We start from the raw sequence: 21,438 nt of genomic DNA on the forward strand, positions 1-21,438 counted from the left end.
GCATTATAATATTTTCTGTCTTATCATCTACCCCTTTTCTAATGGTTCCTATCATTGTTAGCTTTTTTTTGACTGCTGCTGCGCATTGAACAGATGTTTTCAGAGGACTATCCACAATGACTCCAAGATTGCTTTCTGGAGTATAACAGCTAACTTAGACCCCATCGTTTTGTATGTATAGTGGGGATTATGTTTTCCAATGTGCATTATATTGCACTTAACAGTGAATTTCATCTGCCATTTTGTTGCCCTGTCACCCAGTTTTGTGAGATCCCTTGGTAACTATTTGCAGTGTGTTTTAGACTTAAGTATCTTGAGTAATTTTGTATCCTCTCCAAACTTTGCCACCTCATTGTTCACCCCTTTTTCCAGATCATTTATGAATATGTTGAACAGCACTGGTCCCAGTACCGATCTCTTGGGGACCCCGCTATTTACCTCTCCACACCATGAAAACTGACCATTTATTCCTGCCCTTTGTTTCTTTTCTTTTAACCACTTACTGATCCAGGAGAGGACCTTCCCCCTTGTCCTATGGCAGCTCACTCTGCTTAAGAGCCTTTGGTGAGGGACCTTGTCAAAGTCTCTCTGAAGGTCCAAGTATGCTATATATGCTGGATCCCCCTTGCCCACATGTTGATTGACCTCCTCAAAGAATTCTAGTAGATTGGTGAGGCGTGAGTTCCCTTTATAAAAGCCGTGTTGACTCTTCCCCAACATATCATGTAGATCTAGGTGTCTGACAATTCTGTTCTTTACTACTGTTTCAACCAATTTGCCTGGTACTGAAGTTAGGCTCACTGGCCTGTAATTGCCAGGATCACCTCTGAAGCTCTTTTTTTAAAATTGGCATCACATTAGCTATCCTCCAGTCATCTGGTACAGAGGCCGATTTAAGCAGTACACGGTAATTTAACTTAATACACAGTGAGAATTAGAATGAATTACAATCCTTCTTGAGCAGCTTCTAAATTAGAACAAAGTTTAAAATAACGCAAGGTAGTAACAGGGAGAGGGAGCTAAGAGAAGGGACAGGAGACGAACAATATGAGCTGTAGCCAAGCCAATGAGCAATTCTCTCACCGTCTCCTAGAAATTTCCTTTGGCTCTTCTGCCCCTTTTATTCTTTTTTCTCATGAGCATTCATACTGTTGGACTTCACTGGCACAAGAATTCATGGAAAGTTGCATATGTGAGTATTTGTGGAAAAACCATTTTACATTTGCACATGCCAGAAGTGCTTCCACACTCATCCAATGAGGTAGACGGCTCAATATTATGGGACTTGTCTGAGCACTCACAGCTATCCAACATACCCCAAATAGTGAATACTTGCACAGGATGGTTTGTGAGCAATACGCAGGATAGGAAAACTGTCCCAGTTTACTTGAAAGTGTCCTTTCTCAAGTAATAAGATCTGCAGACCTGTTGCGATGGATATTTCAGCTGGCTTGCATCTTGGGAGCAGAACCAGACCGGTCAGTCCTTGGAAGTTGGAGAATGCCCCACGCCCTGAAATTCCTACCAGCTGAGACAATTTCCATTGCCAGGATAATTCAATTGTACTTTTCTAAATCAGAGATTGTTTTAACTATACTTTGAGCAGAGGCAACAGTTTCTCCTGCTGCAGAGCATGGGGATAATTTACACAAATTAAATTGTAACCATTGATCTGAATGAGCTCTCTGCTGCCATCTTTTGATAAACTAGGGGAAAGACCTCATAAGTAAACCTTATTTGCATAGGTTTCAGAGTAGGTTACAAGACAAACTTTGTCTCTCTACAAAGGAAAAAGGACACTAAACTATCTAAACTGCTACATGACACAAGGAACCACAACAGTAGTTCCCTTAACCCAACCAGGAATATTGTTAATCTTTCCAGCTATACTCTTAGCCCAGCAGAAGAGTCTGTCCTATCTCGGGGCCTCTCCTTTTGTCCCTCCAGACCCACGAACATGATACAGTTCTGCGGTGACCTAGAATCCTACTTTCGACGTCTCCGACTCAAAGAATATTTCGAACATACCTCTGAACAGCATACTAACCCACAGAATCCCCCCTACCAGCACTACAATAAAAAGGATTCTGCGTGGACTCCTCCGGACGGTCGAAACAACAGACTGGATTTCTACATAGATTGCTTCCGTCAACGTGCAAAGGCTGAAATTGTGGAAAAGCAACATCACTTGCCCCATAACCTCAGCCATGCTGAACACAACGCCATCTACAGCCTCAGAAACAACCCTGACATCATAATCAAAAAGGCTGACAAAGGAGGTGCTGTCGTCATCATGAATAAATTGGAATATGACCAAGAGGCTGCTAGACAGCTCTCTAACACCACATTCTACAGACCATTATCCTCTGATCCCACTGAGGATTACCTAAAGAAACTACACCATCTGCTAAAAAACCTCCCTGACAAAGCACAGGAACAAATCTGTACAGACACATGCCTAGAACCCCGACCAGGGGTATTCTATTTGCTACCCAAGATCCATAAACCTGGAAATCCTGGACGCCCCATCATCTCAGGCATTGGCACCCTAACATCAGGCTTGTCTGGTTACGTGGACTCTCTCCTCAGACCCTACGCTACCAGCACTCCCAGCTATCTTCGAGACACCACTGACTTCCTGAGGAAACTACAATCTATCGGTGATCTTCCAGAAAACACCATCCTGGCCACTATGGACGTAGAAGACCTCTACACCAATATTCCACACAAAGATGGACTACAAGCTATCAGGAACAGTATCCCCGATACTGTCACAGCTAACCTGGTGGCTGAACTTTGTGACTTTGTCCTCACCCACAACTATTTCACATTTGGGGACAATATATACCTTCAAGTCAGCGGCACTGCTATGGGTACCCGCATGGCCCCACAGTATGCCAACATTTTTATGGCTGACTTAGAACAACGCTTCCTTAGCTCTCGTCCCCTAACGCCCCTACTCTACTTGCGCTACATTGATGACATCTTCATCATCTGGACCCATGGAAAAGAAGCCCTTGAGGAATTCCACCATCATTTCAATAATTTCCATCCCACCATCAACCTCAGCCTAGATCAATCCACACAAGCGGTCCATTTCCTGGACACTACTGTGCTAATAAGCGATGGTCACATAAATACCACCCTATACCGGAAACCTACTGACCGCTACACTTACCTACATGCCTCCAGCTTCCATCCAGGACACACCACACGATCCACTGTCTACAGCCAAGCTCTAAGATATAACCGCATTTGCTCCAATCCCTTAGATAGAGACAAGCACCTACAAGATCTCTATCAAGCATTCTTAAAACTACAATACCCACCTGCTGAAGTGAAAAAACAGATTGACAGAGCCAGAAGAGTACCCAGAAGTCACCTCCTACAAGACAGGCCCAACAAAGAAAATAACAGAACACCACTACCTGTCACTTTCAGCCCCCAACTAAAACCTCTCCAGCGCATCAGAGATCTACAACCTATCCTGAAAGATGATCCTTTACTCTCACAGATCTTGGGAGACAGACCTGTCCTCGCTTACAGACAACCCCCCAACCTAAAGCAAATACTCACCAGCAACCATACATCACTGAACAAAAACACTGACCCAGGAACCTATCCTTGTAACAAAGCTGATGCCAACTCTGTCCACATATCTATTCAAGTGACATCATCATAGGACCTAATCACATCAGCCATACCATCAGGGGCTCGTTCACCTGCACATCTACCAATGTGATATATGCCATCATGTGCCAGCAATGCCCCTCTGCCATGTACATTGGCCAAACCGGACAGTCTCTACGCAAAAGAATTAATGGACACAAATCTGACATCAGGAATCATAATACTCAAAAACCAGTGGGAGAACACTTTAACCTGTCTGGCCATTCAATGACAGACCTGCGGGTGGCTATCTTACAACAGAAAAACTTCAAAAACAGACTCCAACGAGAGACTGCTGAGCTGGAATTGATATGCAAACTAGATACAATCAACTCAGGATTGAATAAGGACTGGGAATGGCTGAGCCATTACAAACATTGAATCTATCTCCCCTTGTAAGTATTCTCACACTTCTTATCAAACTGTCTGTACTGGGCTAGCTTGATTATCACTTCAAAAAAAATTTTTCTCTTACTTAATTGGCCTCTCAGAGTTGGTAAGACAACTCCCACCTGTTCATGCTCTCTGTATGTGTTTATATATATCTCCTCAATATATGTTCCACTCTATATGCATCCAAAGAAGTGGGCAGTAGCCCACGAAAGCTTATGCTCTAATAAATTTAAGGTGCCACAAGTACTCCTGTTTTTATTTGCGTAGACACACCTGATCAATTAAGGTGATCAATTTTGGCTGTTTTGGGTTAAAATTCACTGAAGTCTTGCAGGCAGGGGTAATGAAATGTTGTCATCCATATGGTATAACTGAAGAGTAACCGAACTATACTTAATACGCCCAAATCGAGGGGCCACCCTTCAATCTCAAACTGCTAAGCATGTGGTAGTGAGCCGCAGCCCAAATGAAAGTCAAAGGGGGTGGAGACTGGTGCTGAGGACTCTGTTTAAGGGTCTAGATACCATCTGATCCTCCCCTTCCAATGTTCAAAGACAGAGCTGATTAGACTCAACTGAAAGCCTTTATCTCTTCTAAGTGATGACTAGATCTAAAATCACCGGGAAGCTGGTCGAGGGGGCTGAGCCTTAGATGCTGTGTGGAGACAGTACTGTGGTGAAAGACAATGCAGAGGACACAGCAGTAAGGTTCCCTATTACCTAGTGAAATCACACAGCTGCACAATCTCTGCCTGAATCCCCAGAGTTGAAGCCGCTCTATACATCAACTCTTGGAAAGTCTTGTAGTCCTCTGGGATGGGCGATGTTGTTTCAGGAGCTGGTCTCAACAGTCCTGACAATGTCGGTAAATTGTCAGCACTGGAGAGTGGTAGTCTTTGCCCTGCACCCCAGTCTCCCTGCCAGATGACCGATGGTGTGTGCTCTAAGATCCATACCACGAAGTGTCTTTGTGAGGATAAAGAGCCCTTTTTGGGTCTTGATTCACTTCTCAGATGGCCTTCTTAGGCACTTTTGTGGAAGGCCCCAGGAAAGAATGAAGACTTCTCGTCTCATCCTGATCTTTGTGAGAGCTCTTAGGTGAGGCAGAAGCAGCTGAAGGAGAACTCTTAGTTGAACAGTGCTCAGTTCTCTTGGGGCAGAGTCACCAGGATCAGACGAGGGACGCATGATTTTCTAAAAGGTGCTACCTCAGACAAATTTGTCTGGACTCCACATCCTAGTCAAGAAGGGTCTGCAAATGCTGCATTTGTCCTTTGAATGTCCTCCTCCCAAACAAGAAGGCAGGAAGAATATTTGTCATTATAAGGGATTACTACTGTGCAGCAGGATCATTGTTTAAGCCCTGGAGACTTCTGCATAAGAATGGCTGTACTGGGTCAGACCAAAGGTCCATCCAGCCAGTATACTGTCTACCGACAGTGGCCAATGCCAGGTGCCCCAGAGGGAGTGAACCTAACAGGTAATGATCAAGTGATCTCTCTCCTGCCATCCATTTCCATCTTCTGACAAACAGAGGCCAGGGACACCATTCCTTACCCATCCTGGCTAATAGCCATTAATGGACTTAACCTCCATGAATTTATCCAGTTCTCTTTTAAACCCTGTTATAGTCCTAGCCTTCACAACCTCCTCAGGCAGAGTTCCACAGGTTGACTGTGCGCTGTGTGAAGAACTTCCTTTTATTTGTTTTAAACTTGCTGCCCATTAATTTCATTTGGTGGCCCCTAGTTATATTATGGGAACAAATAAAATAACGTTTCCTTATTCACTTTCTCCACACCACTCATGATTTTACATATCTTTATCATATCTCTCCTTAGTCTCCTCTTTTCCAAGCTGAAAAGTCTTAGCCTCTTTAATCTCTCCTCATATGGGACCCGTTCCAAACCCCTAATCATTTTAGATGCCCTTTTCTGAACTTTTTCTAATGTCAGTATATCTTTTTTGAGATGAGGAAACCACATCTGCATTCAGTATTCAAGATGTGGGCGTACCATGGATTTATATAGCAGCAACATGATATTTTCTGTCCTATTATCTATTCCTTTCTTAATTATTCCCAGCATTCTGTTTGCTTTTTTGACTGCCGCTGCACACTGTGTGGACGTCTTCAGAGAACTATCCACAATAACTCCAAGATCCCTTTCCTGATTAGTTGTAGCTAAATTAGCCCCCATCATGTTGTATGTATAGTTGGGGTTATTTTTCCCAATGTGCATTACTTTACATTTATCCACATTAACTTTCATTTGCCATTTTGTTGCCCAATCACTTAGTTTTGTGAGAACTTTTTGAAGTTCTTCACAGTCTGCTTTGGTCTTAACTATCTTGAGCAGTTTAGTATCATCTGCAAACTTTGCCACCTCACTGTTTACCCCTTTCTCCAGATCATTTATGAATAAGTTGAATAGGATAGGTCCTAGGACTGACCCTTGGGGGACACCATTAGTTACCCCTCTCCATTCTGAAAATTTACCATTTATTCCTACCCTTTGTTCCCTGTCTTTTAACCAGTTCTCAATCCATGAAAGGCTCTTCCCTCTTATCCCATGACAATTTACGTAAGAGCCTTTGGTGAAGGACCTTGTCAAAGGCTTTCTGGAAATCTAAGCACACTATATCCACTGGATCCCCCTTGTCCACATGTTTGTTGACCCCTTCAAAGAACTCTAATAGATTAGTAAGACACGATTTCCCTTTACAGAAATCATGTTGATTTTCCTCAACAATTTATGTTCTTCTATGTGTCTGAAGATTTTATTCTTTACTATTGTTTCAACTAATTTGCCCGGTACTGACGTTAGACTTACTGGTCTGTAATTGCCGGGATCACCTCTAGAGCCCTTTTTAAATATTGGTGATACATTAGTTATCTTCCAGGCATTGAATACAGAAGCTGATTTAAAGGACAGGTTACAAACCATAGTTGTTAGTTCCGCAATTTCACATTTGAGTTCTTTCAGAACTCTTGGGTGAATGCCATCTGGTCCCGGTGACTTGTTACTGTTAAGTTTATCAATTAATTCCAAAACCTCCTCTAGAGACACCTCAATCTGTGACAATTCCTCAGATTTGTCACCTACAAAAGCTGGCTCAGGTTTGGGAATCTCCCTAACATCCTCAGCCATGAAGATTGAAGCAAACAATTCATTTAGTTTCTCTGCAATGACTTTATCGTCTTTAAGTGCTCCTTTTGTATCTCGATCCCCATTGGTTGAGGACTCCAAGAGAATAAAAGAAAATAAAGGGTCCCATTGAAAGGGAACTGAAATCTAACAACTTTATTTAATCTTAACTGTCTAATTACTATTTAGAAGAAGAGATTCTGAAGAAATGCTAGCTAAAAAATGTCACTCGAAGAGCAATATGGGGCTCCACCTTGAGCCATGGTGGTGAGAAGGATCTGAGAGGGAGTCAGGATAGCCATGTCTTTATGCCATTGGCTGCAAGTGCAAGGATGTACAGGGCACGTGCGCTGCCCTAATGGCACTGCTAGCAAAAGTCTCGGACTCAAATGCACTGGGAGCACATATACCTAATGTGGAATGTATATGTGCACAATCCCCTGAGGAACTACCAGTTCCAACATGGCTTGGCATTTCTGTTTCACCACTCCGGGCATCTTCCTGGGAAGGGAGTGAGGTGTTTGCCAGACTCATTGCCCTGGCTCCATCTCAATACAGTGGTAGACTGATGCCAGGTGAGGTGAAAACACTGTATAGAAATAGGCAATGAGTTGTTGCACTTGGGCTTATTGGTCCGGTCAGAGGTTCTTGCCTATTTAAGAGTTACCTGAGACATTGAACTCATTCCGTCTGTTGCATACACAATCGTAGAATCATAGAAATGCAGGAGTGGAAGGGAACTCAGTAGGTCATCTAGTCCAATCCGCTGTACTGAGGAAGGACTAAGTATTACCTAGACCATCCCTGAAGGATGGTTGTATAAACAGTTCTTAAAAACCCCCAATGATGGAGATTCTACAACCTCCCTAGATAATTTGTTCCAATGCTTAACTACCCTGACAGTTAGGAATTTTTTCCTAATGACTAACCTAAATCTCTCTTGCTGCAATTTAAGCCCATTACTTTTATCCACTATCCTCAGAGGATAAGGAGAACAATTTATCACTTTCCTCTTTATAACAACCTTTTACATACTTGAACACTGGAATTGTGTCCCCTCTCAGTCTTTTCTTCTCAAGACTAAACAAATCCAGTTTTTTCAGTCTTTTCTTGTAAGTCATGTTTTCTAGACCTTGAATCATTTTTGTTGCTCTCTTCTGGACTTTCTCCAATTTGTCCAAATCTTTCCTGAAGTGTGGTGCCTAGAACTGGACATAGTACTCCAGTTGAGGCCTTATCTGTGCTGAGTAGAGTGAAAGAATTGTGTCTTGCTTACAACACTCCTGCTAATACATCTCAGAAGGATGTTTGTTTTTTTTGTAACAGTGTTACATTGTTGACCCATATTTAATTTGTGATCTACTATAACCCCCAGATCCTTTTCTGTAGTACTCCTTCCTAGACAGTCATTTGCCATTTTGTATTTGTGCAATTGATTATGCATTCCTAAATGGAGTACTTTGTATTTGTCCTTATTGAATTTCATCCTTTTAGTCATTAGGTCAATAACTTGCCATCGCTGGTAATTAGCAACAATGGTCAATGATGGGATATTAAAAGTTACTACAGAGAACTTTTTCCAGAGGGTCTGGCTAGAGAATCTTGCCCGCATGCTTGGGGTTCAGCTGATCGCCATATTTGGGGTCGGGAAGGAATTTTCCTCCAGGGTAGATTGGCAGAGGCCCTGGAGGTTTTTCGCCTTCCTCCGCAACATGGGGCAGGGGTCGCTTGCTGGAGGATTTTCAGTGATTTGAAGTCTTTAATTCATGATTTGGGGACTTCAACAGCTGAGTCAAGGGAGAGAATTCTTCCAGGAGTGGGTGGGTCAGCTTTTGTGGCCCGCATCATGCGGGAGGTCAGACTAGATGATCATAATGGTCCCTTCTGACCTTAGAGTCTATGAGTCTATGAGTCTATTTATTTCGGACCATTTCTCCAGTTTGTCACGATCATTTTGAATTCTATTCCTGTCCTTCAAAGCATTTTCAACCCTTGCCAGCTTGGTGGTATCATTCACAAACTTTAAAAGTGTACTCTCTACGCCATTACCTAAATCACTGATGAAGATACTGAATAGAACTGGACCCAGGACAGATCCCTGCAGGACCCTACTCGATATGCCCTTTGAGCTTGATTATTAACCATTAATAATTACCCTCTGAATACTGCTTTCAACCAATTGTACACTTATCTTATAATAGGTTCGTCTCAGTTATATTTCTCTAATTTGCTTATGAGAAGGTTAGTAAGGCTTTTGATACTATCTCACATAAAGTCAAGATGTAGCCCGTCTACTGCTTCCCCCATCCAAAAGGCTTGTTACCCTGTCAAAGAAGGACACTAGACTGGTGCGACATGATTTGTTCTTGACAAATCCATGTTGACTGTTACTTAGCACCTTATTATCTTCTAGATGCTTACATATTGATTGTTTGAATATTTGTTCCATTATCTTTCTGGGTACTGAAGTTAAGATGATTTAATTATCAATTAGATAAATTATGAAAGATTGTAACTTAATTATAACCTAATTTCTTCAAATTATAGCCTGTACACAAGATTTCAATTAATTATAGCTATATGGAAAGTTTAAAGAGTCTGTGTTATTCTGTTGCTAAGATTATTGAGACACTGGAAAGACTAACAGAGGCTACATTTCTTAAAAAAATCACTGCTTAATGAATTTTGACTCAAACTAATTAATGACTTTATTTGTAAATTCTCTTAAAATTGAAAGAGTATATGCTGTATTTTTCATGTATAACAAAGACATTGATTCCCCACTCTAAGAGCAAAATGTAACTCAGCCTTAACTATGGAGTCCTGACTAAAGCCTCTATAATACCATGGTGATCATGAAAGGGACTGTGGGAGCATTTGCCCGATCAAATGGTAATACTCCAGTTTCAGGGAGATAAAAGAAGTTCTATCTGTATACAAAGCAGGGAATGATGTGGGATGGTAAGATGGGAATGTGAAAATAAACGTCCTTTAGGAACTTGTTCAGATGTTTCAGGCAGAGCCCTCCTTCCTTGTTCCTTAATTCTCAAAGCTAGGGTGGAGAGAGAAAAGACGGTTACTCACCGTTGTAACTGTTGTTCTTCGAGATGTGTTGCTCATATCCATTCCAATTAGGTGTGCGCGCGCCGCGTGCACGATCGTCGGAGAATTTTCTACCCTAGCAACACCGGCGGGTCGGCTGTGGAGCCCCCTAGAGTGGCGCCTTCATGGCGCTGGATATATACCCCAGCCGACCCGGCGCCCCCTCAGTTCCTTCTTGCCGGCTACTCCGACAGTGGGGACGGGGGGCGGGTTTGGAATGGATATGAGCAACACATCTCGAAGAACAACAGTTACAACGGTGAGTAACCGTCTTTTCTTCTTCGAGTGCTTGCTCATATCGATTCCAATTAGGTGACTCCCAAGCCCAACTTAGGTGGTGGGGTCGGAGTGAGACATTGCTGTGTGCAAAACCGCTGATCCGAAAGCAGCATCGTCCCTGGACTGCTGCACTAGTGCATAGTGAGCTGTGAATGTGTGGACTGACGACCAAACTGCCGCTCTACAAATGTCCTGGATCGGAACTTGCGCCAGGAAAGCAGTGGAGGAAGCTTCGGCCCTCGTGGAGTGAGCAGTGAGGTGGGGTGTTGAGACACCTGCCAGGTCATAGCAAGTCCGGATGCAAGACGTAATCCAGGAGGATAGGCGTTGTGAGGAGACTGGTAAGCCTTTCATTCGGTCGGCCACTGCAACGAAGAGTTGCGTCGTCTTTCTAAAGTGTCTTGTGCGGTCAATATAGAAAGCCAGGGCCCTGCGTACGTCCAGAGAATGCAAACGTTGATCCTGGCGAGTAGCATGTGGTTTAGGATGAAAGACCGGGAGAAATATATCCTGATTGATGTGAAACGGAGAAACCACCTTAGGGAGAAAGGCAGGATGTGGACGAAGCTGCACTTTATCCTTATGGAAAACTGTGTAAGGGGGCTCGGATGTAAGCGCCCTGAGTTCAGAAACGCGCCTTGCTGAGGTGATGGCTACGAGGAAGACTGTCTTCCAGGATAGGTACAGAAGTGAACAGGTGGCCAGTGGCTCGAATGGAGGACCTGTGAGCTTGGAGAGAACCAGGTTGAGATCCCACGTCGGAACGGGTTGACGCTGTTGTGGGTACATCCGGTCCAAGCCCTTGAGGAACCTAACGACCATCGGGTTAGAGAATACCGAGGACGCGAGTTCCCCTGGGTGAAAGGCCGATATAGCGGCCAGGTGAACTCTAATTGAAGATATCGCCAACCCCTGCTGTTTTAGGGAAAGGAGATATTCCAATATGAGAGGAATAGGTGCCTGTAACGGGGACATGGCTCGTTGTTCGCACCAACAGGAGAACCGCTTCCACTTGGCCAAGTACGTGGTCCGTGTTGAAGGCTTCCTACTGCTCAGCAGAATCTGTTGGACAGAGTGCGAGCATTGTTGCTCTGCCTGGGTGAACCATGGAGCAACCACGCCGTGAGGTGGAGTGATTGCAGGTCGGGGTGACGCAGTCGGCCGTGGTCCTGAGAGATGAGATCTGGACACAATGGGAGCGGGATCGGTGTCTGAACCGAGAGCTCTAACAGTGTGGTGTACCAGTGTTGTCTCGGCCACGCTGGAGCGACCAGAATTACTTGTGCCTGGTCTCTGCGCAATTTGAGCAGTACCTTGTGGACCAGAGGAAATGGAGGGAAGGTATAAAACAGGTGGTCTTTCCAGGTGAGGAGAAACGCATCCGAGAGGGAGCCCGGAGCTCGACCTTGCAGGGAGCAGAACACGTGGCACTTTCTGTTGTCTCGAGATGCAAACAGGTCTACCTGGGGAAACCCCCACTTCTGGAAAACGGAATATATGATGTCCGGACGGATAGACCACTCGTGCGTCTGAAAGGACCTGCTGAGTCGGTCCGCCAACGTGTTCTGGACTCCAGGGAGGAATGATGCCGTGAGATGGATTGAGTGGGCAATGCAGAAGTCCCATAGGCGAATCGCCTCTTGGCATAGAGTTGACGAACGTGTTCCTCCTTGCCTGTTGATGTAGAACATGGCCGTGGTGTTGTCGATGAGAACTAACACACAGCGGCCACGTAGGAGATTGAGAAATGCTTGGCACGCCAAGCGCACCGCCATCAATTCCCGAACATTGATGTGTAGGGACAGCTGGGGTGCAGTCCACAGGCCCTGGGTATGGTGTTCGTTGAGATGGGCACCCCAACCCAGCGATGATGCGTCTGTGACCAGGTGCAGAGAGGGTTGTGGTGCATGAAATGGCATCCCCTCGCAAACCGCATTGCGATCTAGCCACCAGGTGAGGGAGGTCAGGACCGAGTTCGGGACCGTGACCACCATGTTTAGGCTGTCCCGATATGGGCGGTATACCGATGACACCCAGGTCTGGAGTGGGCGAAGCCGAAGTCTGGCATGTCTGGTTACATACGTGCAAGAAGCCATGTGACCCAGCAGGGTGAGGCACGACCTCACCGTGGTAGTTGGGAAGGCCCTGAGCCCTTGAATGAGGCTCGTGATGGTACGAAAGCGGTTGTCTGGTAGGATAGCTTGTGCACGTCCGGAGTCTAGGACTGCGCCGATGAATTCTATCCTCTGGGTAGGCTCTAGAGTGGATTTGTCCTTGTTGAGTAGGATGCCCAACTCGTTGAATGTGTGCACTATTATGTGGACGTGAGCTCGAACTTGCTCTTTGGTGCGACCGCGTACCAGCCAGTCGTCTAGGTACGGAAACACCTGTATCCCTTGCCGACGAAGGTATGCTGCCACGACAGCCATACATTTCGTAAACACTCTTGGGGCCGAGGATAGGCCGAAGGGAAGGACTGCAAACTGATAGTGCACCTTGCTTACCACGAATCGCAGGAAGCGTCTGTGAGGCGGGTAAATTGCAATATGAAAGTATGCGTCTTTCATGTCGAGGGCGGCGAACCAGTCTCCAGGATCGAGGGAAGGGATAATGGCCCCTAAAGAGACCATGCGGAACTTCAACTTTACTATAAATTTGTTGAGTCCGCGCAAGTCTAAGATGGGTCTCAGACCCCCTTTGGACTTGGGGATCAGGAAGTAGCGGGAATAAAATCCCCTGCCCCTTAACTCTACTGGAACCTCCTCTATAGCCCCCATAGAAAGGAGCGTGGAAACCTCCTGTATAAGAAGTTGCTCGTGAGAAGGGTCCCTGAAGAGGGACGGGGAAGGGGGGTGGGAGGGAGGGAATGAAGAAAACTGGATAGCGTATCCCCTCTCCACCGTGCGAAGGACCCAACGGTCCGAGGTTATAAGGGACCAAGCACGGTGGAAGTGGGAGAGGCGATCCCGAAAGGAGGGGGCTGGATCCTGGGGGATGACTGGGGCGCCGTCCTCGACCGCACCTTCAAAAGTTCTGCCTGGGGCCTGAGGGTGGCCTTGGTGGCCCTTGGTTTTGACCGGGTTGAGGGCCGGTCCACCTTCTTCTACCACCTCGCCCCCGCCTCCGAGCAGAGTCCTGTCTCTGACGAGGTGGGGGGGGGGGTAGAAACACTGAGGCTGGGGCCTAAATGGTCTGCGCTGAGGACCCGCAACGTGCATCCCCAGGGAGCGCATGATTGTTCTGGAGTCCTTGAGGCTCTGCAGGCGAGAGTCCGTCTTATCGGAGAACAACCCATGTCCCTCAAAGGGCAAATCCTGCAGGGTTTGTTGTAACTCGGGGGCAAACCCGAAACTTGGAGCCAGGAGGTCCTTCGCATAGCGATACCTGACGCCAGGGTTCTCGCAGCCGAGTCCGCTATATCTAAGGAGGCCTGTAAGGAGGTCCGAGCCACCTTCTTACCTTCCTCGACTAAGGCCCCGAACTCTTCCCTGGAGTCTTGGGGAATCAATTCCTTGAACTTCCCCATAGAGTTCCAGGAATTAAAGCTATAACGGCTCAGGAGCGCCTGTTGGTTAGCCGCTCTGAGTTGTAACCCTCCGGCTGAATAAACTTTACGGCCAAACAAATCGAGGCGCTTAGCCTCCTTCGATTTGGGCGCTGCGGCCTGTTGACCGTGGCGCTCCCTTGCATTCACCGATGACACCACCAGTGAACACGGCTGTGGATGAGTATACAGGTACTCATAGTCCTTTGAGGGGACAAAGTACTTTCGCTCCACTCCTCTGGCTGTGGGTGGGATAGAGGCAGGAGTTTGCCATATCGTAGTGGCGTTAGCCTGGATCGTGCGGATCAGGGGCAACGCCACTCTGGATGGGGCATCCGCCGAGAGGATATTTACAATGGGGTCCTGCACCTCCACTATCTCCTCCGCCTGTAGGTCCATATTACGGGCCACCCTACGTAATAGGTCCTGGTGAGCCCGAAGATCTATCGGGGGTGGACCTGTGCACGACGTGCCCGCCACTGCCTCATCTGGAGAGGAAGAGGAAGATGCCTCAGGTGGTAAGGGATCCAAGGGTGGGTCCTGGTCTCCCTGTTCCTGGGACGGAGCATCACCTGCCCCTGGGTCCAGGACGTCAGGCGGTGCGGGCACGGAAGCCTCCATGCCCCCTAGAGGAGGGCGAGAAATGGTGGACTCTGGGGCCCTTCTCTCAGAGTGTCCCGAGCGAGAGGCTGAAGTTGGTGGAGCCCCTTGCGATTGGTGGTACGCCCACGGGGTCCAGAATGACCAGTGAGAGGGGCCGTGAGCAGGGTCCTCCGCTAACTCCTGCCAGTGGCCCATATCTTGTTCCTCGGCTTGCCCCTGAGGGGGGTATGCCGATCTCGATGCGCCATCAGAGGAGCGAGACACCAATCTCGATGGCCATGGCGGTGCCGACTGCGCCGAGATGAGCCCCGTGGGATACGGTGCCGCACGGTGCCGGTCCGGAGATGCTCTATCTCTGTGCGGTGCCGGCGATCGGTGCCGAGATCGTGATCGGTACCGATGACCGCGTCGGTGCCGGGAGTCGGACCTGGACCTGGACGGCGACCTCGAGTAGGCCCGGTGCCGGGAGCGACCCCTCGACGTTGAGCGTCGATCGTAACGGTGCCGAGAACTACGTCTCGATGTTGACCGGTACCGACGATCATAGCGGTGCCGGGACGTAGAACGGTGCCGCGACGATGATCTTAGCCGCGAGTATGACCGGTGCCGAGGTGATATACGGCGCCGGGACTGCGAGCGGCGTGGGGACCTGCTTCGGGACCTGGAACGGTGCCGTGGTTCCAGTCCCTGCGATGGAGGACGCATCAAGGCAGGTTTCCCCCTGGACTGAACCGGACGAGTCAACGGCGCCGACGGTGCCGGTGGTTGGGGCGGTGCCGGCTCCGTGAGAGCGATCAAGTCTCTCGCCGTCGCGAAGGTCTCTGGGGTCGACGGGAGGCACTGTACCACCGCCAGTCGCGGTGGTGATCCTGTCTGCACCGGACTCAACGGCTTCGGAGCCGGAGTTGACGGTGCCGGAGGCTCCTGTTTTTGGTGCTCCACAGGCGGTCGCGGCTCTACCCCCGGCACCGGGGGAGCCGGCGTCTTTGGTACGGCAGTCCCCTGCGTCTTATGGGATTTTTTATGTCCCGGCGATAATGATCGGCGCCGAGGCACTTGCTGTGGGTGCGGTGCCGACGGGGTCCGGTGCAGTGGAGGCTTGTCCGACGCCACTCGCGGAGTCGGAATAGTCGGTGCCGCCGGGGCACTGCGCACCGAGGCGCTTGGTGCTGGGGCTTGACGCGCCGATGGAGCGTCCGGGCTAAGTGCCGCCTCCATAAGGAGTTGCCGAAGCCGAAAGTCCCGCTCCTTCTTGGTTCTCAGTCTGAAGGCCTTACAGATCTTACACTTATCTGTCTGATGGGACTCCCCCAGGCACTTCAGACACGAGTCGTGCGGGTCACTTGTTGGCATAGGCTTAGCGCAGGACGCGCACTGTTTAAAGCCGGGAGCCTTGGGCATGAGCCCGGCCACGCGCCGGGGGAAAAAGGGGGAGAACAACCCCCTTAATCCCCTTTAACTATACAACAACTATTAATAAAGTGATTTAAACAACTATCTAACTATATACAACTAGAACTATAACTATAACTATCAATAAACGGAATAAGCTAGGGAGAGTGGAGAACAGCTACGCCGCGCTCCACAGTTCCAACGACCGTCAGGGGCGGTAAGAAGGAACTGAGGGGGCGCCGGGTCGGCTGGGGTATATATCCAGCGCCATGAAGGCGCCACTCTAGGGGGCTCCACAGCCGACCCGCCGGTGTTGCTAGGGTAGAAAATTCTCCGACGATCGTGCACGCAGCGCGCGCACACCTAATTGGAATCGATATGAGCAAGCACTCGAAGAAGAACTGCCCTCGATGGAGAATGCATGGATTATATAGCTCCACAATGAAGTGGAGGATGAATGGTTTCCTACCTGTCCTGGACTGGTGTTTCTTTGGGGTATTCAAGATTGGGGGAGGGCAAAACAGAGCCTATGGTTCTCGCACAGCTCCATAAAGTACTCCCTCTGGACAATGACCAGTAACCTTATTTTGTCCAAAAGTCTATGTAGCCAGGTGTTCCTGACACCAGGCTGGAGGTCTAACTCTGCATGGGTAGGAGCCATGTAGACTGTTCTGAGATAACTGTTCTGAGTTTGCCTCAGCACCCTGGACTTGCTCTAGTTCCCCCTTGCAAAGTGATATTCTCTCCTGTTCTACTTCAGGGACCATTTCAACTTTCCATTTGACCTTTATTCTTTTCTATTGTATCTGTCGAACTGAGAACAGATTTGCTTGGGCATCTGCGCTCAGTGAGCAAAGCCCCGTACACCAGCATGAAATAAATATACATCCCACTATCTTTTCAGAGAGACGGTACATAAGCTGTAAGATGTTTAAGTTGGGAGGGGTACCACCTGCAGTGCAGCCCACTCTTTTTAGCACTGCCCTTAGGATGTAAGATGACACCTCATAATTCCCCTCAGGGGAGGGGGGTTAAGGTGACCCTGCCCAGACATGGCTGCCTGTGGGGGGCCTGTAGAGTGAGGAGCCCACTCTTTCAGATGAGCATCTCTCTCAGCTGGAAACACTGAGTCTCCAACCAGGGAATATAAACACACTAGCATGCACCAATTCAGATTCAATCTGGTATCACTACTAAAAGAACCTTTTGGCCTTATAAAATGGAGGCTGGGGGGCTAGAATTAAGTAAATGGTGGTCCGAGGGGGCCCTTAGCACCTGCTTGTTCTTCCACATCTGGGCCGCTCTCCATCTCGTCACTCCATAGTCAACTGCTGATGAGAGGAGGAGGCGAGGAAGCATTGCAACCTGCAGCACCACCTGGGCACAACAGCCTGGTTATTAGGGTACGTCAATCTGCTGAGGCAGCTGGGGATGACAGGCAGGTACTTTCACAGCTTTTTAGGAGTGGCTAGAATTTCCCAGTCCTCTCTTATATCTTCCCAAGGAGCATGAGGGGGGTATGCTTACCTTGGGAACCCCAGACCATCTGAGCACAGTTTCACAGCACTGTGTCTCAAAGAGTCTACCTTCTGCTTGTTCTAATATACATTATTCTGAGCCTCTAACGCTAAGCCTCCTCCCCTGACAAGGAAGATGTGTGTGCGCGCGTGTGTCAGGGGGAGCAGAGGAGTTACAGAAATCTCACAAGTCTCACAAAGCAAGCCATGTGAGGTCTCTAATGAAAGCCAGTGTCACGCTGGCCTGTAATACCATTGTGAAATGGATGTAAAGCTACTATGTAAGGAGTTATGTATATATACTGAAAATATGTTTTTAAATCTATAATCAATGTATTAGTCACCAGCAAAGGTAAAAAACCCAGCTTTCTCTCAAACAAGAGATGTTTATTCCTCTCTCTCGGTCAGAATGTAAATTAAGCATTGTAAGCTAACTCAACAGATGTCCATTTACATACAAAGAGATGTGAAAACAACAGGAAAGGAGCACACAGGAAAAAAACAAACCATGGGAGGTTATCCTGGCTATGAGTCAAGACAATGAACAATGGAGGTATATTTAAAAGGGAAAGACACCTCTTCATCCTCTACCTAGATGGACAGTGCATTTGCATTCATGAAAACAGGATCTAAAGTTTGACTGAAAATGCTGCAGAGGACTTTGGGTTACTCTTCAGAAAGCATATTATGATTTTGTTTTATATGTAACCATTTGTTTCCAATATTCTTACTTGCTATCACTTGAATCTTAAATCTTTGATAATAAACTTAAGTGTGTTTTCACTATAAATCTGTCTCAGTTCTGTTATGTTAAGCAAAATGCTGATCCTGAGTTGACTCATACAAGCTGGTGTCTTCTGTTACTTTGGGACCAGTGGACCTGGTAATTCTGTGAGTAGCCAGTATCAGGGGCTGGATATCACAGGGGAAGACTTCAAAGGGACTCAGGGACTTGGTGCACCTATTGTTAACCTGCAAGGCAAAGTCAGGCCTGGCCTAGCCCAGAGGAAAGAGCTTGAATAGCTAACTAGCTGATGGTGTTAGGGGGCTGACACCCAGCTGAGCACCAGCAAGTCTTCAAGCTGGAGGAAGGGGGTAACGAGATGACCCACAGCTTTGGCTACCCCGAGAACCATCATACTGCCATGCTGCGCTCCACAAGGGTGAGCAGGAGAAGCAGGTGCTGATGAATTTATTTATTTCTCCTTTTGAGTAACTGGCCCATGAGCCTACTTCAGAGGAAAAGTGAAACTGGGCTCAGGGATTGCTCCAAAAATATTTCAGGTGATTAGGGTTCTCCCTGGCCTCTTTGAGGGCAAATTTATTGGCTCCCCTCCTGCTCAGGGACTCTCAAGGAAAGGCCTGAGGTTTGAGAATGGTCTCCCCAGAAGCTCTAACCCTCTCTACCGTACAGGGTCTACATGGGACAAATGGGTCTGCATTTCCCTGGGAACTTCTGAGAGGCCTGTTATAGGATGGCAGCAGGGGGAGGGGGCTGGGCCTAAAGGCCCCTTACCACACTCTAGCATTGTCAATGCTGCATCCAGTGTTCTCCATCTATGGCCTGAGGGGAGGGACAGAGGGAAGGAAAGAGGGCAGCTGAGCTGAGCAGGATGGTGGCTGCTAGTGCCCACTTTAGGGATTTCAGCATAAGGTTAATAGGCAGCAGGTTTAAAACAAACAAAATTAAGTATTCCTTCACACAACACAGAGTCAACCTGTGGGACTCTTTGCCTGAGGATGTTGTGAAGGCCAACATTATAACACGGTTCAAAAAAGAACTAGATAAATTCATGGACGATAGCCAATTTTGGACCTATTAGCCAGGATGGGCACAGATGGTACCACTAGCCTCTGTTTGCCAGAAGCTGGGAATGGGCGACAGGGGATGGATCACTTGATGATTCCCTGTTCTGTTCATTCCCTCTGGGGCACCGGGCATTGGCCACTGTCGGAAGACAGAATGCTATGGACCTTTGGTCTGACCTAGTATGGCCGTTCTTATGAGGTAATCCCACCTGGACGGGGCTGTAAAGGGGACTCTGCATTGTCCACACAGAGAAGGCCAAGCTCCATGTCCAGACATTCAATGAAGGGGGAGAAGTCATAGACACAGACCTTTCCTTTTGCCTTTGGCTTTCTTGGCCTACCTCTCTGCCTGAAGAGACACTGACTGCTGCAACAACTTAGAAGGGGAAAGAAAGCTGAGGGGGAAGCTCCCCAAAGACAAACAGCCTAGAACACAGCTGCAAATTAGACAAAGTATTGAGTCAAACTGTTAGTTTGAAATGTGAAATATTTCCCTCATGAGGAAAGCTGCCCACCTGTCACTGGGGAGTAGAGCAAACCTGGCAGAATTTCTGGGGATAGAACATTTTCCTGATGCTAATGGCAGACAGGTCTGGTTCTTCCCCAAAGCTGTAAGCAGGCTAAAGTACCCCTTGTACCAGATCCATTGATTATTGCACAATGAAGAATTAAACAAATTCCCCGCATTGCATTGGCTACTTTCAAACAACAAATTAATGGGAGGAAATTGAATTAATCAGCTTAATAAGTAACTGAATGTTAGTCTCCATTCTAACAATGATTAAACTGCTATCCAGACACCATCCTTTGCAGACTCTGTATAGGGTGATCACTCACACACCAATGAATTTCAACTGCTCCTGGGGTGGAAGATGACAACTGTTTAACCATGACACAGCAACACAACAGTTTAGGGCAGGAGGTCAAAAAACACTGTATCCAACTGCAAACAGAAGGGGACTTCAGGAAAGCAAAATTTAATTACATGAGTTAGAATTTGGCTAGAATACCATGGTTAATATTGTGACATCTACAAAAAGAGCCAGAGAATTTTAGTGAGCATGAAAGAAAATTATCTCTGCTTTACATCCAAGCACCACAAGCAGCGCAGAGCACCCAGCACCATGCTAGGTCACTTGTGTCAGTATTAACTCAGCAGTAGGGAATGCACCCCTCCAGCACACTGCTCCCTACCATCGTTACTCCTGCACCACTTCCTACAACACCTTGAGTTTTTCCTGTAGGTCTCACATCCAAGTACTGAGCTAGCCTGGACCTGTTGAGCTTGTACTGTGGCCTGGCTGCTGGAGAAGCACTGGAAAGTGAGTGCAAATAATTAGTGACACTTACTGGGCAAAGAGGTGTCTGGAGCGGACAATGAATTTGAAGATATACTCCAGGGCTTTGAAGGTGCGTAAGAGCGACTCACAGGGCTCCTCTTGGCTGGCTGAGTCCACATACTGCGTCAGCACTGAGATCAGCTTCCTGCACGGTGGAGACAGAGATGAGGGAAGCGGGGCCTGAAGGTTAATATGCCTCTTAAATCGAACCCTCCCTACCACAGAGCCTGGTCTGAGGGGAACTCCAGATCTCCTGGAGAGTTCAGGGCCCATGCAGAGTCACACGCAGGTTTCCAAATGCCAGACCCCAGGCAGGCAGAACAGTGAAGAGAAAGGGGGGCTTCCTGTACTGCAGGGTTCTCCCTCCAGGTTCTCCTGACACCTACAGCCCCATGGCATCCCACTGTACCTCAGGTTTCTGATCTGCTGGCTCCATGGCGGGGAGTGGATGGGAGGAGACAGGAATGAGGGTCCTATGTGTGCAGAGGCAGGCTCACAACCTGATACTTACTTGTAGGCCAGTGTGGCGCTGAAGTGCTGCTGGATATAGGCCTCCAGAACAGCATTGAAGTGGTGGAACTTCCTGTCAGCAATGAGCCCCACAATGAAAACCTGTGGGAGAAAATCCGAGCAGGTGTCAAAGGC

The 21,438-nt window shown here is 47.7% G+C and overlaps 1 protein-coding gene across 1 annotated transcript in view; it reads right to left on the minus strand.

The window, feature by feature from the left end:
* The window catches only part of LOC101941224 (dedicator of cytokinesis protein 2-like), a 203,507-nt gene that overhangs the window by 73,879 nt on the left and 108,190 nt on the right, over positions 1-21,438 (minus strand). The window contains exons 21-22 of the mRNA XM_065598509.1: positions 21,305-21,405; positions 20,804-20,938 (exon numbers count right to left, since the gene is read on the minus strand). Coding sequence (XP_065454581.1) covers positions 20,804-20,938; positions 21,305-21,405 — 236 coding nt within the window. The remainder of the gene's footprint in view (positions 1-20,803; positions 20,939-21,304; positions 21,406-21,438) is intronic.

This window comes from Chrysemys picta, chromosome 5 (assembly GCF_011386835.1).
Source record: "Chrysemys picta bellii isolate R12L10 chromosome 5, ASM1138683v2, whole genome shotgun sequence".
Classification (NCBI taxonomy): domain Eukaryota; kingdom Metazoa; phylum Chordata; order Testudines; family Emydidae; genus Chrysemys; species Chrysemys picta.